The sequence below is a fragment of the Salvelinus sp. IW2-2015 genome, linkage group LG31 (assembly GCF_002910315.2).
Source record: "Salvelinus sp. IW2-2015 linkage group LG31, ASM291031v2, whole genome shotgun sequence".
Lineage (NCBI taxonomy): Eukaryota > Metazoa > Chordata > Actinopteri > Salmoniformes > Salmonidae > Salvelinus > Salvelinus sp. IW2-2015.
In genome coordinates, this window is record NC_036870.1 from 3,186,434 (window position 1) to 3,210,946 (window position 24,513).

The window sequence follows — 24,513 nt, forward strand, 5'->3', positions numbered from 1 at the left end:
GGGGGGGGGGGGGGTTGACCGTTCACACCCCGTTGTAAATCAATGATTAGAACATTCAGCTATCTCCCTCTCCAAATTCAAACAGGAATGTGCCTTTGTCTACACGGACATTTTCCTCTGAAACTATAACATGTTCTAAAGCAAATACTGTAACAATATTTCTAACATAGAACGTGGGGAATGGTCAGAGGCGATCTAAAGAATAATAATGTCATTTTAGTTGTTATTTTGTGATGTCATTAAAAATGTTATAGAGGAAATACTGTAACTTGAAAAATATACACAATAGAATACAATGCACAATATCCTCTATGTTATGTATGAAATATGATGGAAGTGTTTTTGTTGAGAGGGATGTAAATCTTAGAAACTATAAGAGGAAATGTGTACAAGTGAGTAGTCACCGCCCCTTGAGTGAGGTCAGAGCGTGTCAGCCTCACAAACTTCCCCTTCTGAATGAACTGTATAAAACAATGGGTTAAGAATTAACATATCAGACTAGAAAGGCGTCGAGCTGCAGCTCACATCCAAAGTGGTTTGAACTCTGAAATCTCAACGAGGTAGAGATGATAGTCACCTCCCGGACAATCACTGAACTTAAATGGGACCATTCTACTATTCTTCTCAAATCAGCAGAGTACGCTACTCTCATCACCCAATGGGAACCATCGACACGGCTGGCTAGCCTATCTTCAAAGAGGCAGCTTCAAGAGCGAATGGAAGGGAAATCAACTCTGTAGTTCTGTTCAGGACTACACCACGAACCAAGACATTTATACGTAAATACATTCATGATTTCTTACTCCAAACGGGCTGTGGTTCGTGTGCAAAGTATATGATTACTGTGAGAGTAGTTTCTAAATGTATCAAAGTATTATGTCTCTGTCCCTCTCTCTTGCCCTCCCCATCTTTTTTTGTAACATGCCGCCATATTGTGTCAGTGCGCTAGGGACCTGATTTAATGTATTAAGTGTGCATGTTTATCCTGTGTTACCATTTAGTTAGCTAGTAAATAAATAATTAAACCAATTTGTGTAGTACTGAATCATAAGTAAGGCTGTGTTTTTTACAGATGCAGGTTACAACTGTTCAGAATGATGACATGATACGAGGTTATAATTAATCCATTGACTGTTTATGGATGTGATAGGTAAAGACGTTTAGAATTTAATTTGGGAGATGGTAACTTTTTAAAGAACCGCTCTCGTGGTGCCCCAATTCCTAATAAGTTAATTGTTAGATGATTCATTTAAATCGCATAACTATTAAACAAAGTTAGTTGATTAGATAAATAACAGTCACCAAATTAATGAAATTAAAGTCACAACACTTCTTTAAACATTTATCATGGCTCTAGTTGTCTCTGGGACCCACTACACAGCAGATTCTCTGAGACTGTATTTCTACTCCTTGCTCTGACGCAGGACATGACTAAGATAGGGTGGGGACATACTCAGAATTTTTTAAAGATGCTGTTTAAAAGCACCACATGACAAAAACATGTGTACAGAGATGCACAGGGACATCCTAATAGGTGAGTTTACTGCACATGGAGAGTAATTATGATTTACACAGAGCGAGAGAGAGAAAGAGATAATGAGAACGAGATCGAGAGATAATGAGAGAGAAAGCGGAAAAAGGAGTTATCCCCTTACCTCAGCACCATGGGCAGGGCTTTTTTTCCTGAGGGCTGGGGAGGGCTCTGCAGAGCGTAGAGGGGTCGGGCCACCGTTCTTCAGTTGCTCCCCCGAGGGTGAATTTGGTACAGTCCAACCAGGAACACCATCTGCAAAGGGAGCATTAGAGAGGGTCAGAACCAACTTATTTCAGACCACGTTCAGGGGGGGTACACTGACAGCTGGGATCTATGAGCCTTTGGCCAGATCTCAAGCTTCATTGATCCGTATTGATTGACTTACACCGAGTGTAAAAAACCATTAGGGACACCTGGTATTGATTGACTTACACCGAGTGTAAAAAACATTAGGATTTCCCTGGTCAGTCTATGATTCCTTATTGATGTCACTTGTTAAATCCATTTCAATCAGTGTAGATGAAGGGGAGGAGACAGGTTAAAGAAGCATTTTTAAGCCTTGAGACAATTGAGACATGGATTGTGTATTTGTGCCATTCAGAGGGAGAATGGGCAAGACAACAGATTTAAGTGCCTTTGAACAGGGTARGGTAGGAGGTGCCAGGCGCACCGGTTTGAGTGTGTCAAGAACTGCAACGCTGCTGGGTTTTTCACGCTCAACAGTTTCCCGTGTGTATCAAGAATGGTCCACCACCCAAAAGGCATCCAGCCAACTTGACACAACTGTGGGAACATTTGGAGTCAACATGGGCCAGCATCCCTGTGGAACGCTTTCAACACCTTGCAGAGTCCARGCCCRAACGAATTGAGGCTGTTTTGAGGGCAAAAGGGGGTGCAACTCAATATTAGGAAGGTGGTCCTAATGTGTTGTACACTCAGTGTATATTGATTTACTTATACAGTATATAATGCTGTGTATAGACAGTATACGAATAGAAAAGGTGTGTATAGCAGTGAACTATCCACATCATTCTCTATTTTCTTTGGAAATCAGATAAGCTTTTAATTAKATTTTTAAACCAAAAAACTACGGAGATAGATATCCAATAGAATTATGAGGGTGATCGAGCACACAGAGACAACAGGAAATGGAATCTGAGTGTTTGTGAGAGTATACGGACGATGGACTTGCYGCTCTGACTTGCAGAATCTATGACTCAAAAACGGGTAAGTGTTCAGAGCTGGAAATGAGAAACAATCTGAAAGAGCCTGCAGGACTGGTGAGGAATCATTGTCCTGAGGGTCACCAGTCTAATTCTTTTGTTGCTACTATTTTGTGAGAACGTTTTCTTTTGTAGCACTATTAAATCTGAAGGCCATGGTCTTTCCTTTGACACGGTGTTTTGTGTCTTTCCATGACACGTCTAATTGAAATCGAAGACAARTTACAGGACTGCTGCAATGAGGCAATAGAATATGGGAAAGGAACGAGAGAATAGAACAACAATCACATTCTTCCACTCGGGGACGAGAGTGAGCAGTTTCCAAAACGATAGGAAGAATCAAAATGGAACAATGCATTCGGACAGAAATTTGTCTGAAAACGACTGGTAATTTGTAAATGTGTTTGATGTGAATACATTTAGGATATGAACAAGTTATGGAAACTGTCAACTGTGATCAAGATGTCGTTGTGTCGTGTTTGTGCCCATGATGAGGCGATTTTATTTTTCTCGCTTGTTAATACAAGTCACGACTTCCCAGATATCAAGGACTAGAAATGGAGAGGGAGGTAACTGTAACCCGTGTATTCAATTTGTTCCACTTCCCCCTGCATGTCATTCAGTGCCCACCTGTACGTGTATGGCCAAATCTTTGTAACGTGATCGACCAGCGGCATGGGACCGTTTCAGTTGTTTAACCATTTTGATGAGCACAAATAACCCACCAAATGAAAAGACCCTACAAAGAGTGTCTGTTGAGATGGCTAAGCTCTGCAGTGCCCACCTTGACACGTGATCGGTCAAGTCACATGACTTCCGGTCTATAACTAGTGTACACCCACGCAAGTTCAGCTACTTATCTCGTAGGGTGAGCCCAAGCGCAGGCTGCGGCCTACCTAATGCAAGTCCATGCGATCAAGACCCTGTAAGTAGAGTGCTGCTGAGGACCGTTTCCAAATTTCCATTCCTCCCCCATTTCAAATTGGGTTAACTCTAATGCACCTTCGTCTCTCTACTCTCTCGTATCCATTATTGATGGTCCAGTTGAGCCGAGTCGACTGGCGAAGGTACCCAGGGTGTCAGACTGCTTTGACACTGCCCTCCATGCAGGCTTCTGTTGATCTGGCAGGCAGAGCCCTCAGTACTCTGGGCCTCAAACCCCCTACTGTAGCTAATGGTATCCTCCATTTAAAAATGCATGCACATGAGAGAGTACCGTATAACGAGTGGCAGCACTGCGGAGGTCCAGCATTTTGCATTGCTGAGGTCCCCTGCTTTGTTGCATTTTCTCTACCTATTTAGTCTGTAGTTAAAATAAATGTATATTTGTAAAAAGGATCCAAAAATAAGAAGTGAAGGAACTAATGAAATGTCCTCTGTAAGAACATAAAACATTTGTTATACGTGATGCAATTCGGGCTGTTATTCTACGAGCAGTTATTCAAGTAGATCATGAGAGTGAGAGAGAGATTGTAGGGGAGGACAAAAATTAATCACTGCAGTTGTCCATTCTTTTGGGGAAAGAAAATACATTTTCTCGTGCCAGGAATGAATCAATTTGTCCTCCCTGATCAATTCTGGATGATATCCAGTGGCTGTCACTGAATAGCCGTGAGCTTTAGTGATGGTCACACAATGAAGATGACGCACCGCCAAAAGCAGAAGAAGCACCTAAAAAAGAGAGCGCGTCAATGAAAACAGGCATGCGTGTGAACAGGGTTACGCTGCAGGCCAGGGGTGTTGTACGGAAAAACGTTCATGCACTACATTATGCTTTTCAAAATGGCTTTATCTTCCATTTCAGGGCTGCGACCTCAATGCTCCTCATTTGTGCCGCTTTACTGGCTCTCATGAGGACCGCCACAGGAAAGGAAGACCCAGAGTTACCTGTGCTGCCGAGGATAAGTTCATTAGAGTTAACTGCACCTCAGATCGCAGCCCAAATAAACCCTTCACAGAGTTCAAGTAACAGACACATTCTCCCTCCTCCCCACCTCCCATACAGGAAAGAAGTCTCAAACACTCAGCCCTCTCATTCATTTGTGTGAAATGCCACTTGATTTGCCCCTAGTACCATTTGGAGACATCGCACATTTGCTAGTTATTTCACGATGGGGATAAAATAAAACTCTTGGCAAGGCAATTCATTTCATGGATTTTGATCTCCAAAAAGGAAACGCTCCACGTTAAGCATTTCAAATGGGCCATCAGCAAGCTGTTTAGAAGTGGGAGCATGAGAWCCAAGAAAGCAACGAGCAGCCAGCTCCTCCATGACATCACTCAGTAGGCCACCCAATAGAAAGTACAGGATTTCCGGAAGTTTCACAAAGACCTTTAAAAAGCTCCAGGCATACAGTACTCACAGTGCCAAATAGATTTCTAAGGGGGGGACCCGGAGGGACCGTGCCAGTCAGCCAATTTGTGGTCCGACCTCGTGCTTGACGCTTTTCAGGCGCCATGCAACAATATGACCCTGCCCATGCAGTGGCTGTTGCAAGGGTTGGCTCAGGACAGTGTGGAATGGATGTTGCCCCCCCCCAACACTCCAATGCCAGTGTGCCACAGTCCAAATCTGGAAAAGATCCATGCCAGTGCCACCTTCACCCTAGAGACCCTTAAACCGAACACCCCAACACTCAAAACAACTCAGTGAGTGGGGGGGGTTCATGCCGGAGCAGAGGCACAGCAGGTCCCCCACAAGACGACGCATTGTGAGCAAGGCAGTGGAAAGAAACGGGTTTGTACTTGCGGCCTGGCGGTCCCACACCACCCCCTGTCTGACGTACAGGGCAGGGTGGCTGCTGGGACATCCATAAGAACACCAGAAGAGAAGATATAAGTACTGCTCTAGGGTCAGCTCAACCCCAACCTTATGTCAAATATAACCATGTATTTAAAACCCGAAACTGATCCTGAACTAGGAGAAAAATGTGAAAAGCTGGAAGGTTTTCTGGAATGGGCGAATCCTAACTTCCGAATGTTCGGTTAGTCTTCCAATGACGTCAACGCAAAATTTGACTTAAGTGGAAGGCCAGTTGTATTGCTTCTTTAATCAGTACAACAGTTTTCAGCTGTGCTAACATAATTGCAAAAGGGTTTTCTGATCAATTAGCCTTTTAAAATGATAAACTTGTATTATCTAACACAACGTGCCATTGGAACACAGGAGTGATGGTTGCTGATAATGGGCCTATGTAGAAATTCCTTCTTTTGTTTTTTTATTCTGCCGTTTCCAGCTACAATAGTCATTTACAACATTAAATGAACATTATTGCAAGCAATTATTATTATAGCAAACAATTATTGTGACTCATCCTATATTGTCCATAACATCTTTTACTCCCTCGCAACAGTTGTGGGATACACACACACACACTCAACCCCTTTCCCCCACAACAACCATAGACTCAACAGTTGCACCATCCCAGAGCCCAACTCAAGAAAGGTCTTGATTTACGAATGCATATACAGTTGCAGCTGTATGAGAAGGCCTGCAAAACAGAGCAAAAAAATGGGCAGAAGTGGGGAGATTTGATTAACCATTGTCACGTCCTAGATGAAGGTCAGATATACACCCTTCCCCTGAAACACCCACAATATGGTCCCCCGTAGTGACCATATTCCCAAGCATCTCCGTACAGTCAGACCTTTGATTTTGTGCCACCAGGGTCACAATAATATGCCCCCTCTCTGAATGTCCAAGTGTGACCCCCCTCCCCATGGGTTACTGCAGCTAGTGTTGCCAGCACTGCCACTGCCTGGTTGGGGGCACCCCATCGGAATCCCCACCGGCTAGGTACAAGGTCGTCAAGGTTCTCATTAGCAGTTTTGAGAATTTCCTTGTATATTATGCTCTCCCTTCAGGGGGCTTTGGCTTTGTCCTGCCAGGCAGGCTCAGAATCTTTGAGGGGGCCGTGCTGCTCTAGGTCTCTGACCGCAGTTTGGCTGCATACAGGCTGCTTACAGCAGGCCATAAAACAGATAGGGGCTTCTCCTTAGTATCTGGGTCATTCAGGTGGGTGTCTAGGGTATAGGGTTGTGGACCGTTCCATCAACATAGGACCATAAATAATACATTCGATGTATAATTATTTTATAAATGTAGTCCCCATGATAGGACAATAAATAAATGAGATGTATAATTTATTTTAAAAAGCTGTTCCACCATGATAGGGCAATAAATAAATAAGATGTATAAATCATTATAAAAAGTAAACTAAAATGTAAAATCCAAATAACTTCACAGATCTTCATTGTAAAGCAGGGTGTCAAAGTCAAATGGACGGAGGGCAAATAAAAAATTTAGCTACAAGCGAGGCCGGACTGTTCGAATGTTCATTGAAAAAATTTTAAATGACGCATATAGTCTAGTGAACCTAATTGAACCTACTGAAAACCTAACAAATATATTCCAATATGATCAGATAAATAAAGCAATATTTTCTTATGGCTCTGTCAGTAATCTTAATTTTCAACAGACACAAAAGACAAATTTCCTTTATAAAAAATCCCATAACATGAACATTAAATGAAAGAAACCGGTATTCAAGGCACATCAGTAGCTATATTTTCTATTTTAGCAAAAGTGGGCTAAATTTACTTCAAAGAAAAAAACAATAATAGCAATTTCTATCATCCACTCAACTGAAATATTTTTAAAATATAATTGATTGAAATACAATAAAATAAAGTGCAAAAATCTATTAATCAAAAACAACACTTTGTTTAAGGAGAAGTAACATGCAGTGAAAACAAATATTAAACTTTAACTTTTAAACTTGAACTGAGTAAAACTCTAAATATGTGATTGCACAGTAATGTTCACTTGTTTGAGGTTGAGGGTGATACTTGGTGGTGTCCCATCTTTTCCACAAGTTCATCAATGTTCGGGTAAGGCTCTGAGCTGAGGAAATCCTCAGAATTGAGTGGAGGTGTTCAGCAGTAAGTCGACTTCTGTGTGATGTTTTGTTCAGGTTCATCAAAGAAAACAGTGTTCACACAGGTATGTGCTGCCAAACATAGACAACGTTGAGCAGCCTGGATGCGCAGCTGGGGCATTGTGTCGGGGAGGAAACGGGCGAACTCCGCAGCACCCACTGCCGCATATTTTGCCTCAGTGCATCATTGCATTGGAGGTCAATCAACTCCATTTGGAGGTTTGGTGGTGAGCTTTCCACGTCAACAGCAAATGGGTTACCGAGCAGTTCCAACCTGCTTTTTTGTGCTTCAAAGTCAGCAAATCGGCGTCGAAAGTCAGCGGCAAGCATACCTATTTATCAGCCAACTGTGCGCTCGGGAACGCACTGGTAGAGAGCTTCTCTTTCATGGTCTGGCAGCTGGGAAAGTGGCTCAAATTTTCTTTCCGCATCTGCGTCTCCCACAGAGTCAGTTGGTTTTAAATGCCTTCACTGTACTGTACATATCAGAGATGACATGATCCCGACCCTGCAGCTGCAAGTTCATTGCATTCAGATGACTCGTAATGTCACACAGAAAAAGCCATTTCACACAGAAACATTTCGTCTCGGAGTTGTGTTGTGTCTTTCCCTTTGCTGTCCAGAACAGACAAATCTCCTTCACGAAGCTCGAAACATCTTTTGAAGCACCTTTCCCTGGCTTAGCCATCGCACCTCTGTGTGATAAGGCAAATCACCATTGCTCCGTTTCTAACTCCGTCAGAAATGCCTTGAACTGGCGGTGATTCAAACCTTTGGCTCTGATAAAGTTAACTGTGCGCGTGATGATGCTCATTACATGCTCCATTTTCAAGGCTTTACCGCACAACGCTTCCTGGTGTATGATACAATGATAAGCTGTCAGCTCACCTGTCGCGTTTTCCTTCTTGCATCTTTTCCCGTATCTTCGCCACCAGTCCGCTCCTGTGTCCACACATCGCAGGTGCTCCGTCGTTGTCAACCCACGAGTTTTTCCCAAGGCAGCTCCATCTCATTCACATCTTGACACCTCTTCATCAAATCATGCCCCGTAGTTGTGCCATGCATAGGACGTAAGCCAAACAACTCTCTGTCACGCTTAGGCTGGAGTCCACTCCGCGGATGAAAATTGACAACTGGGCAATGTCAGAAATGTCGGTGCTCTCATCCACAGCCAAGGAATATGCAATGAAATCTTTTCCCTTTTTCACAAGCTGCTCTTTTAGATTGATGGACAACTGGTCTACTCTCTCGGCAATGGTGTTTCTGCTCAGACTCACATTTAAAAAGAGTTGCCTTTTTTCTGGGCAAACTTCGTCACAAACTTTAATCATGCAGTTTTTGATGAAATCCCCCTCCGTAAATGGCCGGCTGATTTAGCGATCTCTTCTGCCAAAATAAAACTGGCCTTGACAGCAGCCTGGCCTTGGTTGATTTGGCTTTTTTGAAAAAGCCTGTCGAGATTTGAGGCCTCGTTTTAATTCCTCTGCCTTTTGTAGCCTTGTTCCATGTCCATATTCTTGTTTTTGTCCGCGTGTTTCGTTTCATAATGTCGTCTCAGATTATACTCTTTCAGTCCCGCCACACTTTCTCCACACAGAAGACACACAGGTTTTCCAGCTACCTCCGTGAACATATACTCCGACTCCACCTTGTTTGAAAACCCCCGGTTCTCAGTGTCCACCTTCCGTTTTGCCATTTTTGATGGGTATCTGAAAGTTATTTTACTGTGATGCTGACGACTGCTGTGCAATAAATATTGAAATGAAGCGCCTACTGCTCGGTGCGTCACGTTGCATTGTGGGAAATGTAGTATTGGTGCGTGTTAAAAGATCTGCGGGCTGCCGCTTGCTGCGGTCTGCGGGCCGGTTCTAATAATAAATCAAGATCATCCCAGGGGCCGTAAAAAACCTTCTCGCGGCCACTCCGGGCCTTGACTCTGACATATGTGTTGTAAAGGGTTTAAACACCGTTTCCCATGCTTGTTCAATGAACCATAACCAATTAATGAACATGCACCTGTGGAACGGTCGTTAAGACACTAACAGCTTACAGACCGGTAGGCAATTAAGGTCACATGTCTGAAAACGTAGGAGACTAAAGAGGCCTTTCATCTTTCTTTTGGTGAAAAACACCAAAAGAAAGACTGTCCAAGGTCCCTGCTCATCTGGCTGAACGTGCCTTAGGCATGCTGCAAGGAGGCATGAGGGCTGCAAGATGTGGTCAGGGCAAGAAATTGCAAAGTCCGTACTGTGAGATGCCTAAGACAACGCTACAGGGAAACAGGACGGACAGCTGATCGTCCTCGCAGTGGCAGACCATGAGTAACAACAACCTGCACGAGGATCGTACATCCGAACATCACACCTGCGGCGACAGGTTACAGGATGGCAACAACAACTGCCGGTTACACCAAGAACGCACAATCCCTCCATCAGTGCTCAGACCTGTCCGCAATAGTCTGAGAGATTGGACTGAGGGCTGTAGGCATGTTGTAAGGAGTCCTCACCAGACATCACCGGCACGTCACCTAAGGGCACACCAAACCCACCGTCGCTGGACCAGACAGGACTGGCAAAAAGTGCTCTTCACTGAAGAATCACGGTTTTGTCTCACCAGGGGGGTGATGGTCGGATTTGCGTTTATCGTCAAAGGAATGAGCGTTACACCGAGGCCTGTACTCTGGAGCGGGATCGATTTGGAGGTGGAGGGTCCGTTATGGTCTGGGGCGGTGTGTCACAGCATCATCGGACTGAGCTTGTTGTCATTGCAGGCAATCTCAACGCTGTGTGTTACAGGGAAGACATCCTCCTCCCTCACGTGGTACCCTTCCTGCAGGCATGACCCTCCAGCATGACAATGCCACGAGCCATACTGCTCGTTCTGTGCGTGATTTCCTGCAAGACAGGAATGTCAGTGTTCTGCCATGGCCAGCAAAGAGCCCGGATCGCAATCCCATTGAGCATGTCTGGGACCTGTTAGATCGGAGGGCTAGGGCCATTCCCCCAGAAATGTCCGGGAACTTGCAGGTGCCTTGGTGGAAGAGTGGGGTAAAATCTTACAGCAAGAACTGGCAAATCTCATGCAGTCCATGAGGAGGAGATGCACTGCAGTACATAATGCAGCTGGTGGCCACACCAGATACTGACTGTTCCTTTGATTTTGGCCCCCCCTTTGTTCAGGGACACATTATTCAATTTCTGTTAGTCACATGTCTGTGGAACTTGTTCAGTTTATGGTCTCAGTTGTTGAATTTTGTTATGTTCATACAAATATTTACACATGTTAAGTTTGCTGAAAATAAACGCAGTTGACAGTGAGTGGACATTTCTTTTTTGCTGAGTTTATATCCCTCATCTGCACAACATTGAAAGCTCTCTCACAACCCCTGCTCACAGACATACATTGGTTCTGGGATATGCAACTATTTCCTTTCTCATTCACTTAAACACACACCACACCATCCATCTCAATACATCCACACATACTGTACATTCTGTCTGCTGTGTTTTTATCTCTGCCATGTTGAATGTGCTTTTGTGTTCCAATTAGTTATATTTGAAGATAGAGAGAAAAGATATATATATTATTACAATCCGTAACAGAGCTAGAATTGTGTGTTTCGTTATTTGCCTCCTCTATGAGAACTTTGTAATTTTTAGAATAGCCACGGAGTGGTGTTTGTGTCTCTGAACAACTGGTTATCAATATACAGTTTATCGACCACGAGAGCTACACATTTCCCTTTCAATCTATTTTCCTAGAAAATTGGGTACAGAACTTTACACCGTTCTGCAAATTCCTTCGGGAACTACAGATTCAGGAACTTCTCCTTCTTTCTCTTGGATACCTGTAAGTACCAGATTTTCTCTCATGGATCTAGTCAGTATGCCAAGTAAGGCTTCTCTCAGAACGATGTTCTCCTTTTAAGGCCCTTGCAGCTGCTGTCGGGGTCTGAGGGGAGACGGGGTGGGGGATMCCTGTGGCGGACTCACCGGAGGAGGGACCGCAGGTGTGGTTGGGCTGGGAGGCCTGGGGCTGGCTGTGGGTCTGAGTCTGTTGCAGGATYTTCAGGCATTCTCCCAGGCAGCTCATGGTTGCAGCCGACGTGGCTTTGAGGAGCAGGAGGTCCTGGTCCAGGCAGGAAAGGGGTCCTCGCGTGGGGAGGGACTCGATGGACTGGACCAGGTTCTTCTGTTGACACTCTGCTTGGCTCATGACCTGAGGGAGGACAGGACAGGGTTAGAGGGTGTGGGTCAATTTCAAATATGAGTGAGGGTGTTGGAGAAAATAGAAGTAAACTTTTTTTATATATATATATACACAGTTGAAGTCGGAAGTTTACATACACCTTAGCCAAATACATTTAAAKTCAGTTTTTCACAATTCCTGACATTTAATGATAGTAAAAATTCCCTGTCTTAGGTTAGGATSACCACTTTATTTTAAGAATGTGAAATGTCAGAATAATAGTAGAGAGAATTATTTATTTRKGCTTTTATTTCTTTCARCACATTCCCAGTGGGTCAGAAGTTTACATACACTCAATTAGTATTTGGTAGCATTGCCTTTAAATTGTTTAACTTGGGTCAAACYTTTCYGGTAGCCTTCCACAAGCTTCCCACAATAAGTTGGGTGAATTTTGGCCCATTCCTCCTGACAGAGCTGGTGTAACTGAGTCAGGTTTGTAGGCCTCCCTGCTCACACACGCTTTTTCAGTTCTGCCCACAAATGTTCTATGGGATTGAGGTCAGGGCTTTGTGATGGCCACTCCAATACCTTGACTTTGTTGTCCTTAAGCCATTTTGCCACAACTATGGAAGTATGCTTGGGGTCATTGTCCATTTGGAAGACCCATTTGTGACCAAACTTTAAACTTCCTGACTGATGTCTTGAGATGTTGCTTCAACATATCCACGGAATTTTCCTCCTTCATGAAGTACACCAGTTCCTCCTGCAGCAAAGCACCCCCACAACATGATGCTGCCACCCCCACGCTTCACGGTTGGGATGGTGTTCTTCGGCTTGCAAGCTTCCCCCCTTTTTCTCCAAACATAACGATGGTCATTATGGCCAAACAGTTCTATTTTTGTTTCATCAGACCAGAGGACATTTCTCCAAAAAGTACGATCTTTGTCCCCATGTGCTGTTGCAAACCGTAGTCTAGCTTTTTTTATGGCGGTTTTGGAACAGTGGCTTCTTCCTTGCTGAGCGGCCTTTCAGGTTATGTCGATATAGGACTCGTTTTTACTGTGGATATAGATACTTTTGTACCTGTTTCCTCCAGCATCTTCACAAGGTCCTTTGCTGTTGTTCTGGGATTGATTTGCACTTTCCGCACCAAAGTACGTTCATCTCTAGGAGACAGAACGAGTCTCCTTCTTGAGCGGTATGACGGCTGCGCGGTCCCATGGTGTTTATACTTGCGTACTATTGTTTGTACAGATGAACGTGGAACCTTCAGGCATTTGGAAATTGCTGGATGAACCAGACTTGTGGAGGTCTACAATTTTCATTCTGAGGTCTTGGCTGATTTATTTTTATTTTCCCATGATGTTAAGCAAAGAGGCAATGAGTTTGAAGGTAGGCCTTGAAATACATCTACAGGTACACCTCCAACTGACTCAAATTATGCCAATTAMCCTATCCGAAGCTTCTAAAGCCATGACATCATTTTCTGGAATTTTCCAAGCTGTTTAAATGCACAAMCAACTTAGTGTATGTAAACTTCTGACCCYCTGGAATTGTGATACAGTGAATTATAAGTGAAATAATCTGTCTGTAAACAGTTGTTGGAAAAATTACGTGTCATGCACAAAGTAGATGTCCTAACKGACTTGCCAAAACTATAGTTTGTTAACAAGAAATGTGTGYAGTGGTTGAAAAACGAGTTTGAATGACTCCAACCTGAGTGTATGTAAATTTCAAACTTCAACTGTATATAGTGAAATCATATGTTTGAATTCAACAGCATACTCATTGACACCAATAGTGACCTTATTATCATGAACTAATGAACCCACTTTTTCAGAGTAACTTTCACATTCAGATCCAATACATTGACTCATACATGTACCTCRTAAACTTTAGCTACCACTCTTCAACCTTAGCTGCCAACTTTATCAACGACTAAAAGTTGAAGGGGTTATATTTGACAGATATGAACAGATGATTATGTGGAATACGTGTTCTGCATCCACCTTCTCTCCCCATGTTACATTTTAGTTTCTGTGGGAACGGCTGCAGCTGATCAAACTCCCCGAGAAACAGATGCACTGACCTCACCGTGACCCTGAGAATGCCAGGGCAGCAGACAACACACTTTACCTAGGGAAATCTCTCACTCAAAAAAAGGAGGCTACGAATCAGCCTAGTGTATTTCWGTTAGCATTGCCACATGCTCGGGGGGAAAAAAAAGAACTTGCCAGAATATGCCGGATGTTGCTAAATAACTAGCTAATGGACATTCTGTGTGAATGAAGCGACAACCGCCTCGGTACGTCGAAAATGTTAAAGGAATAGTTATTCAAATATGAAGTTAACATGAATCATTCCTTATGAATTGAATAAAATAAATGCGTTTCGACTAATTARTGAGGAACTCAAAAAAGGTATTATGATTTTCTCCATGTGTCATAGATTCATCATTTGGGGCTGGACCCTTGTATGACTCACCTCTGGGAGGCTGAAAATGACATGAAAAGCCTGTAAACCATAGTGCCAATTCTAGCTAGCAGCTACTCTCTGGGTATCTGTTTTATCCTGCTACTGGTCACTATTACTCTTGTTTACATGTACAGTATTCACATTTCATTCAGAAAGTATTCACACCCCTTGACTTTTTCCACATTTTGTTGTTTTACGGCCTGAATTTAAAATGGATTCAATTGAGAAAGGTCTTCAGTCAACAAATATTCAACCCCTTTGATATGGCGAGCCTAAATTAGTTCAGGAGTAAACAAGTCAAATAATACTTTGTAAGGTCCCTCAGTTGAGGAGTGAATTTCAAAACAGATTCAACCACAAAGACCAGGGACGTTCTCCAACGCCTCGCAAAGAAGGGCACCCATTAGTAGATGGGTACAACATTTTAAAAAGCAGACATTGAATATCCCCTTGAGGATGGTGAAGTTTTCACTACAAAGATACAGGCATCATTCCTAAKTCAGTTGCCGGAGAGTACGGAAACCACTCAGGGATTTCACCATGAGGCCAACGGTGACTTTATAGAGTGTAATGGCTGTGATAGGAGAAAACTGAGGATGGARCAACAACATTYTAGTTACTCCACAATACTAACCTAAATGACAGAGTGGAAAGAAGAAAGCCTGTACAGAATAACAAATATTACTTAACATGCATCTGATTTGCAATAAAGTAAAACTGCTAAAAATGTGAGAAAGAAATGTACTTTATGTCCTAAATACAAAACGGTATGTTTGGGGCAATTCCAACACAACACATCACTGAGTACCACTCTTCAAATGTTCAAACATGGTGGTGGCTGCATCATGTTATGGCTATGCTTGTCATTGGATTTTCATGTGTAATGTGTGCAAAGCTGTTAGGATCTTACCCAGAAAGACTSGCTGCCAAAGGTGATTCTAACATATATTGACTCAGGGGTGTGAATACTTTCATTTTCAATAAATTTGCCGACATTTCTAAAAACCTGTTTTCACTTTGTCATTATGGGATATTATGTGTACYTGGGTGAACAAAAAAATACATGTAATCCATTTTGAATTCAGTCTAACGCAACAAAATATGGAATATGTCAAGGGGTYTGKATACTTTCTGAAGGCACTGTATTACCACTAGTATATTACCATAAGTATTTATATTCCTGCTACCAGTCACTTTCCACCCCTGTTTACATGTACTGTACATTACCAGTCAAAGGTTTGGACACACCTACTCATTCAAGGGMTTTTCTTACATMTTGTACTATTTTCTACATTGTAGAATAATAGTGAAGACATCAAAACTATGAAATAACACAAAAAAAGTGTTTAAACAAACCAAAATATATTTCATCTTCAAAGTAGCCWCCCTTTGTCTTGATGACAGCTATGTTCAGTTAATGAATAATCCAAAACACACAGCAGCCCAGTCTTCAAATGGCACGTTGTTTTGCTGACTGACAGATTCAGTGAGAACCATTACAGTCAGTGGTATATCTGTGGTACTTCCCTTGATGCGGAATACGTAGCTAATCAAACTACAATGCAAACAGAACAAATGGGATGTTATTGATAGGACTAGCCTCTGGTGATATTTCGTATCGTCGAGAGATTTTGTACATCAAACACTACAATTAAAATCAAGTGACTAAATGKTTTTCTATTGGGACTGCACTGCAATTTTACGTTCTCCTTCAAAAACACAAGCAACTGTTACCGGACTGACCCCCAACAGGTCCGTCCGTATATGTGACTGAAGTAGCTGCAGCTCAGTGGATCAGTCCACAACTCTCATCCATCCCACCATTCAGACAGAGGCCCTGTGTCCTATCATTTTCACTAGGCTTAACATGGGCTGAGTGTGTAGAGCCCCACGCCATGGGCAGCACACACACACCTTTTTGTTGTTAACAACCCGTCGCCTTTACACTCAGTCAAGTTTGAGACCTCAGACAGCTGTGGTCTTTTACATAGAAACACCTCCAGAGAGAGAGAGAGAGCGAGAGAGCGAGAGAGAGAGAGAGAGAGCGAGAGAGAGAGAGAGAGAGAGAGCGAGAGAGAGAGCGAGAGAGAGAGCGAGAGAGAGAGCGAGAGAGAGAGCGAGAGAGAGAGAGAGAGAGAGAGCGAGAGAGCGCGCGAGAGAGCGAGCGAGAGAGCCTGTCTCTTATACACATCTAGATGTGTATAAGAGACAGGCCCAATACAGTACGCTGCAGTAGAATCTAAAAACAAATCCCTCTCAGATGGCAGACGTGAGACTTCACACTCACGGTTGATTCAACACAACCTTGACTTAGAGAGAGAAAGAGACAGACAGCCCATCAGTAGAGATAGCCTGACTGAATTAGGCCACAGTCTTCCTCTGTCAGGGACCAGCCTCCTTTACTGGAAAACTGTCACGAGCTTGAACATCCTTCAAAATGGTGACACGCACACACTGACGATTCCCAGTGAGTTCTATTATATATATATATATATATATATATATATATATATATGCTTTGTATACACATTAAATCTACTTGTCTTAAGACTCCAGAGCAAAGGAATAGAGGGTCCACAGAGAGTGGACAAACTAAAATAGCGTGGTTCAAAATGGCAGCCAGTGTAGAGGTAGACACTAGGCAGAGATAAACTGCCTCCCCTCATTTCCCACTGGAGAGACAATGAGTATAGAAATAGCCTGACCTGACTGAACCTTTGAGCCGTGGATGTCTAAATGCCCAGTGGTGCTGCGCTATTCAGTGAGTCCAGGCGTCTGATGGGTTCACATCAGCCGGTTGTGACAGGCAGCACTGCTGGAGTCATGTGGTCTAGTTTCTGAGCTGGTCGGATGGTGGATGGAACCTGCGAGTGAGAGGCAACATTCCCGGTGTTCACATGGAGGATGTGATGGATTTCATCAGGGGCTGTTGGGTTTGGGTTTCGACACCCGGTGAGTGTTGGTGTGCTGTGTTTCCATGAGACTGAGCAGAGGTTTGATCACGTGGAGATTCCCCGGGGTGTGAAATATTACAGCCCGAGTCTACTACGACAACCCACACGTTCACAGCTACTCACTACCTGTTAAGTTCATGTTTTAAGTATCCCTATATTTCTGTCACTACGGTGCTGTCACTCTGTTATTAGTACGCCTGGTGGTAGTCTCACTGTTGATGGACCAGGTCAGAGTGCAATGGCAACCATGTTTTGTGAAAATACGGTTTAGTAAACGTTGTTAAACTGGAACCTAGTCGTCGTGTCATTTTAAGTCAACTTTGGTAGCAGAGGGTGGCTAATAACTACAATGTGCCACCTCGCTTCGACGAGAAGAGGTCGTACGAAAGTTGGGAAAATGAACTTGGGATCTGGACACGCGTTACTAATCTGGACGTGAAAAAGCGAGCACTTGCGGTGGTATTATCGCTCGAGGGACGAGCGAGAGATACAGCACTGGAAATATCCGTGGAGGATTTGAACAAGGATGACGGTATGGGAACTTTGATCAGAGCACTGMATTCTGTATTTCTTAAAGAAGAGAAAGACCGTGTCTACGAGGCATAATCAAACTTTGACAGAGTTACTTGAGACATTTTGGGTTGCAATGACGGAATACATAACTGATTTCGAACAGAGGTACAATAGAATGCGTAAGTACGACATGGTTCTCCCGGATGCAGTGTTAGCTTTCAAGTTGCTAGATACCGCCTGTCTGGATGGTAGGGAGAAACAGTTGGCTTTGACTGCTTGTACTGTGCTGACATTTGCTTCAATGAAGTTGGCACTAAAAACATTTTTTGGTGTCGCGCCAATAACAGAGTGCAAGTGAGTGACGCAGCATATTACARTGAGCAGCAGAGAAAAGGCGCCAACAAATCACGTTGTCAAGACAACCAGAAGAGGGCGCCATTGCCCGGCACAAATCCACTGGACAGSTATGGAAGGAGATCAAAATGTGCTATTTGGGGCCTCCCGGGTGGCGCAGTGGTCTAGGGCACTGCATCGCAGCGCTAGCTGCGCCACCAGAGTCTCTGGGTTCGCGCCCAGGCTCTGTCGCAGCCGGCCGCGACTGGGAGGTCCGTGGGACGACGCACAATTGGCCTAGCGTCGTCCGGGTTAGGGAGGGTTTGGCCGGTAGGGATATCCTTGTCCCATCGCGCTCCAGCGACTCCTGTGGCGGGCCGGGCGCAGTGCGCGCTAACCGAGGGGGCCAGGTGCACAGTGTTTCCGGGTTGGCCAGGTGCGGCTGGCTTCCGGGTTGGAGGCGCGCTGTGTTAAAAGCAGTGCGGCTTGGTTGGGTTGTGCTTCGGGGACGCATGGCTTTCGACCTCGTCTCTCCCGAGCCGTACGGGAGTTGTGCGATGAGACAAGATAGTAATTACTAGCGATTGGATACCACGAAAATTGGGAGAAAAGGGGGTAAAATTATAATAAAAATAATAAAAATATTTAAAAAGAAAGTGCTATTTGTCAAAGCACCATTGGGTAAAGATCCACCCCCCCCCCCACCCACCCCCCCCACGACCACCCACCCACCTCCCCTCACCCCCCCCCCCCATGCCCCCACCCCCCCCCCCCCCCTCCCCCCACCCCCCAACCACAACCACCACAGCCCCCCCCCTCCCCCCCACCCCACACCCCCCCACGTCCTCAAACCCCCCTGTCCTCATAAAGATGAACAAGTTAAACAACAGAGGAAAACGTAAACACAGTGTAAATGTTGCCAGCAGCATCACCCCCTGCAATACCATGTTTGGCTTACTTCTGAGCTAACGCACGGGTCGGTCCTGGTCAGTCCCTGGATGGGAACGACCAGATCCTGCTGGAGTGGTGTTGGAGGGCCAGTAGGAGGCACTCTTTCCTTGGTTAACACATATCCCATGCCCAGGGCAGTGATTGGGGACACTGCCCTGTGTAGGGTTGCGTCTTCGGCTGGGAAGTTAAACGGTGTCCCTGACTCTCTGAGGTCTTAAAGATCCCATTGGACTTATCGTAGAGTAGGGGTGTTAACCGGTGTCTGGCTAAATTCCCAATCTGGCTCAACCCATCTGGTCCACCTAATATCCCAGTTTTAAATTGGCTCATTCATCCCCTCCTTCCCTGTAAACTATTCCCCAGGTCGTTGCTGCAAATGAAAGGTGTTCTTCAGTCACTTACCTGTAAAATAACGGTAAATAAAATAAATAAATAAATAAACTGCTTCTGTTTCTTCTGATCTGAGAATCTTCAAGTTGAATCAATTGATCTACTGTGATTGATACTGCATGTACACGCACATTGTGTGGTGCAAAATGGCTTGATAACTATGTCAGTGAACTAAATATGAAAGCACTACAAAATATGATTGACACACCAAGCAATAGAGCTGACATTTGGAGACGGTAGAATCGTCCATTCTACCAAGAGAGTCAAGATACCAGCAAAAATTGGTCAGACTAAGTGTTTCATTGAAACAGAGGTGGTKCCTGCAGATACAGTGCCTTGCAAAAATATTCATASCCCTTGGCSTTTTTCCTATTTTGTTGCGTTACAACCTCTAATTTAAATAGATTTTATTTGGATTTAATGTAATGGACATACACAAAATAGTCCAAATTGGTGAAGTGAAACAAAAACATTTGTTTAAAATTGTATTTATTTATTTGAAACATAAAAATGGTGCGTGCATATATATTCACCCCCTTTCCTATGAAACCCCTAAATAAGATCTGGTGCAACCAATTACCTTCAGAAGTCACATAATTAGTTAAATAAAGTCCACCTCTGTGCAATCTAAGTGTCACATGATCCYTCACATGATCTCAGTATTTATGAACCTGTTCTGAAAGGCCCCAGAGTCTGCAACACTACTAAGCAAGCGGCACCATGAAGACCAAGGAGCTCTCCAAACAGGTCAGGGACAAAGTTGTGGAGATGTACAGATAAGGGTTGGGTTATAAAAAAATATCAGAAACTTTGAATATCCCACGTAGCACCATTAAATCCATTATAGAATATGGCYCCACACAAACCTGCCAAGAGAGGGCCGCCCGCCAAAACTCACGGACTAGGCAAGGAGGGCATTAATCAGAGAGGCAACAAAAGAGACCAAAGATAACCCCGAAGGAGCTGCAAAGCTCCACATCGGAGATTGGAGTATCTGTCCATAGGACCAATTTAAGCCGTACACTCCACAGAGCTGGACTTTACAGAAGAGTGGCCAGAAAAAAGCCATTGCTTAAAGAAAATAAATAAGCAAACACGTTTGGTGTTTGCCAAAAGGCATGTGGYAGACTCCCCAAACATATGGAAGAAGGTACTCTGGTCAGATGAGACTAAAATGTAGCTTTTTGGCCATCAAGGAAAACACTATGTCTGGCGCAAACACAACACCTCTKATCACCCCGAGAATARCATCCCAAAAGTGAAGCATGGTGGTGGCAGCATCATGCTGTGGGGATGTTTTTCATTGGCAGGGCCTGGGAAACTGGTCAGAACTGAAGGAATGGTGGACYGCGCTAAATACAGAGAAATTCTTGAGGGAAACCTGTTTCAATCTTCCAGAGATTTGAGACTGGGACYGAGGTTCACCTTCCAGCAGGACAATGACCCTAAGCATACTACTAAAGCAACACTCGYGTGGTTTAAGATGAAACATTTAAAATGTCTTGGAATGGCCTAGTCAAAGCCCAGACCTCAATCCAATTGAGAATCTGTGGTATGACTTAAAGATTGCTTAAAGATTAAATAGTTACAAAGCATTGTATACAGCACAGAACCCATCCAACTTGAAGYAGCTGGAGCAGTTTTGCCTTGAAGAATGGGCAAAAATCCCAGTGGCTAGATGTGCCAAGCTTATAGAGAAGAGAGACAAGAGACATGTAGCTGTAATTGCTGCAAAAGYTGGCTCTACAAAGTATTGACTTTTGGGGGTGAATAGTTATGCACGCCCAAGTACTGTTTTTTTTTCTTCTTTTTTCTTGTTTGTTTCACAATAAAAACTATTTTGTATCTTCAAAGTGGTAGGCATYTTGTGTAAATGAAATGATACAACCCCCCCCAAAATCCATTTTAATTCCAGGTTACAAGGCAACAAAATAAGAAAAATGCCAAAGGGGGTGAATACTTTCACGAGCCACTGTATCCCCGTACTATTAAGCAAAGCTTCCCTCAAGAAGGCAGGGGCTGTCCTAGACATAAAAAAATGATGTCTAGTACAGCGATGTTTAAACAACCAGTGACCCTTCAACTTACTACCTCAGGCCACTATTGTGTAAACATTTTTGACAAAGACATCAGAGTCTAAGTAAAAATTTGATTCTGATGGAAACAGAGCACATGGAGCTTCTGACAGTGACAGAGGAAAAACAAAGTTTTTTAAAAACGTCACAAACAGTTTGGACATGCTACAGTTGACAGAGTTCAGAAATTACTCAGCAGTTCTAGGAATAATGACGAGTGTATTTCCATTCTACGGCAGATATTTAACAGTGTTGAGACATGCCAGAAATACAGCATACCTAAGCCCAGACCAGCTGTTGGTTTGCCACTGGCTTCCAAGWACGATGAAACAGTAGCTGTAGATCTACATGAGATAGGACATAGTGTGTGGTACTTTCACATAATTGACCAAATCATATGCTTCAGTACTGGGAGCATTGTGAATACAAAGAAGCCCAGTGAAATCATCAAGCACTTAATTCATTCCTGGATAAGTGTGCATGACCCGCCCCAGAAATTGTACAGTTACAATGGAGGAGAATTAAATAACAATGAAATAAGAGAAATGGCTGAGAAATTCAACATGGAAGTAAAGACAACTGCTGCATACAGTCCATAGAGCAATGGACTTCTGGAGAGACAATCAAACACTCACAAAAAGTGAAGCAAGACAATGGATGTGACTGGAAAACAGCCCTAGATTGGGCTTTGATGGCAAAAAACMCAATGCACAATGTTCATGGTTACAGCCCACACCAACTAGTGTTGGGGCAGAACCCTAATCTTCCCTCTGTACTGGTTGACAAGTCAACAGAACTAGAAGGGAACAGTGTGAGTGCATGGATGGGACAGCACCTTTCAGCACTACATGCAGCGAGAAAAGCGTTCACTGAAGCAGAGTGCTCAGAGAGAATTCGCAGGGCTCTGCGTAAACAGCTACGACCCACCAATGAGAAGTACGAGACTGAAAACAAAGTGTACTACAAACGAGTTGACTGTCAAGAGTACAAAGGATGGTGTGGTGATATTTGTGAGGCACGGAGGCACCATTGTCAGGGTGCATCACTCAAGATTGCGGAAAGTAAATGACCAACAAGACGGAGGGGCTGTTGCTGAGAATCAGCCTCCTAATGAAAATGACAAAAAGGACACAGTAACAGACACAAACCTACCAGATGTCGCATCCAATGATATGGACACTGAAACTGACACAGGAAATGGAGCAGGGACCTTCAACCATGACACAGGTAATACTGTTGAGCGTTCAAATAAGGAAAACATTCAACAACAGCCACATGTGTTAAGACAGCATGGTTGTTCCAATCTGAAAACTGGACAAACTGTTAAATACATGGACAGAGAAAGTGGTATTCCACACACAGKAACCGTCATTGGACGAGCAGGAAGGAAAACACCAGAACTGGTCCAACTTGCAGTACTCTGAACCAGCTACACTTTCTGGTACAACAGGGTCAGCTGACCTGTCACTTGTAGATCATCTCTGAATTGAACTAATGGAAAATCAGAATGACATTCAAAATGATGTACTTAAAACAAAGAACATGTCATTTGACTCAGCTAAACTAGATAAGCTCAGTAATTGGAGGAAAAATTTAATGTTTGAGGAAGTCAAAGGCAATGGCCAAAAATGTGTCTCAACAAGGTGGGTGTGTACCCTTAAAGAATCCTTAACTGGAATAATGCCAAAAGCACATCTAGTGGCTAGAGGTTGAGGAGCTGGCTGCTAAAGAACTCCCAAGAGCCTTACCGACATGCGCCTCAGTGATCTGCCAGAAAAAAATGGACACTTCATTCCATAGACATCAAATCTGCATTTTTGCAGGGAACAGAGCTGTCAAGGGACATTCACATCCGAGCGCCGCCTGAAGCTACGAGCGAAGGAACACTGTGGAAACAAAAAAAAAGTGTGTGTATGGCCTGGCAGATAAATCACTCTACTGGTACAACAAAGTGCAGAGTACAGGTGGAAAAACGGTGGATTCTGCAATCGTCTATTGGCTTGATCGATTTTCCATTGGTTCAATTCTGAGTTTATCTACACGTGACGTTGTTAAACTGGAACCTAGTCGTTGTGTCATTTTAAGTTAACTACTATACTAAGCAGCAGTCTACCTCTACAACCTACCAAACCTCTGGGAGGGAGGGGATGTAAATCAGGTCATGGAAAAAAGGGAAATGTAACCAGGCTCATTTTGGGCAGAATGCAGGTTAGCACAAGCTTGAAACAACATAGAAAAAAGAAAGACAACTCAGTTTCCTATAATCCAAGTCCAAATTCAGAGATGGCCCCAAATGAGTGTTTGGGTTATTTAACAGTCAAACCATCTGCTTGATATTGACTCAAATCACTCTGGGTTCATTTCAGGTGACAKGTCTACTTTCCAAATGGTGAGAAATGTTGCCACTCCTGAAGTCGTTTTTCTGTCAATGTTTTTTTAGACATCCTATTTTCAGAGAAGATCTCAGTTTTTTTTTTTAAGTCATTCTCAGTGTGAAGATTGACACAGCGTATGAATCTGATCTGAATGGGGAATCTAACGACTTGAAATCAGCCAGGCACAAATGATCTTATCAAAAGCTTCACGAAAGTGTTTAATTCTTCCAAGAATGTCAATAACCTGGCAGTGTTYTTTGAATCACAAGTAGAAAAATGCATTCATTAAAGAAAAACACCCGAGCTATAGTTTCATGGGGAGCCTGGTAAAATGTCTCCGTCTGTTCATATTCCCTAGCGGAGTCCTTGTGGTGTTCGGTGATCCAATTCCTCAGCTGAGTTTTGATTACACGCTACCCTGCAAGCCGGTGTACTTTTCACCAATGCCCTTTCAGAGTTCCATGTTTCTGAGAACCTGGACAAAGCCACCTTGTTCCAGAAGCAGAACCTCAAAGAGAGCAGCCTTTGTTGTTGGCTTCCATACCTGTGCATTGATACAGTGTCC

General features: G+C 43.7%; 1 protein-coding gene across 1 annotated transcript in view; it reads right to left on the minus strand.

Moving 5' to 3' along the window:
• LOC111955453 (oxysterol-binding protein-related protein 10) overlaps positions 1 to 24,513 on the minus strand; it is a 136,565-nt gene that overhangs the window by 40,889 nt on the left and 71,163 nt on the right. Inside the window, exons 6-7 of the mRNA XM_070436443.1 lie at positions 11,687 to 11,912; positions 1,656 to 1,786 (exon numbers count right to left, since the gene is read on the minus strand). Of these exons, the coding sequence (XP_070292544.1) occupies positions 1,656 to 1,786; positions 11,687 to 11,912 (357 nt within the window). The remainder of the gene's footprint in view (positions 1 to 1,655; positions 1,787 to 11,686; positions 11,913 to 24,513) is intronic.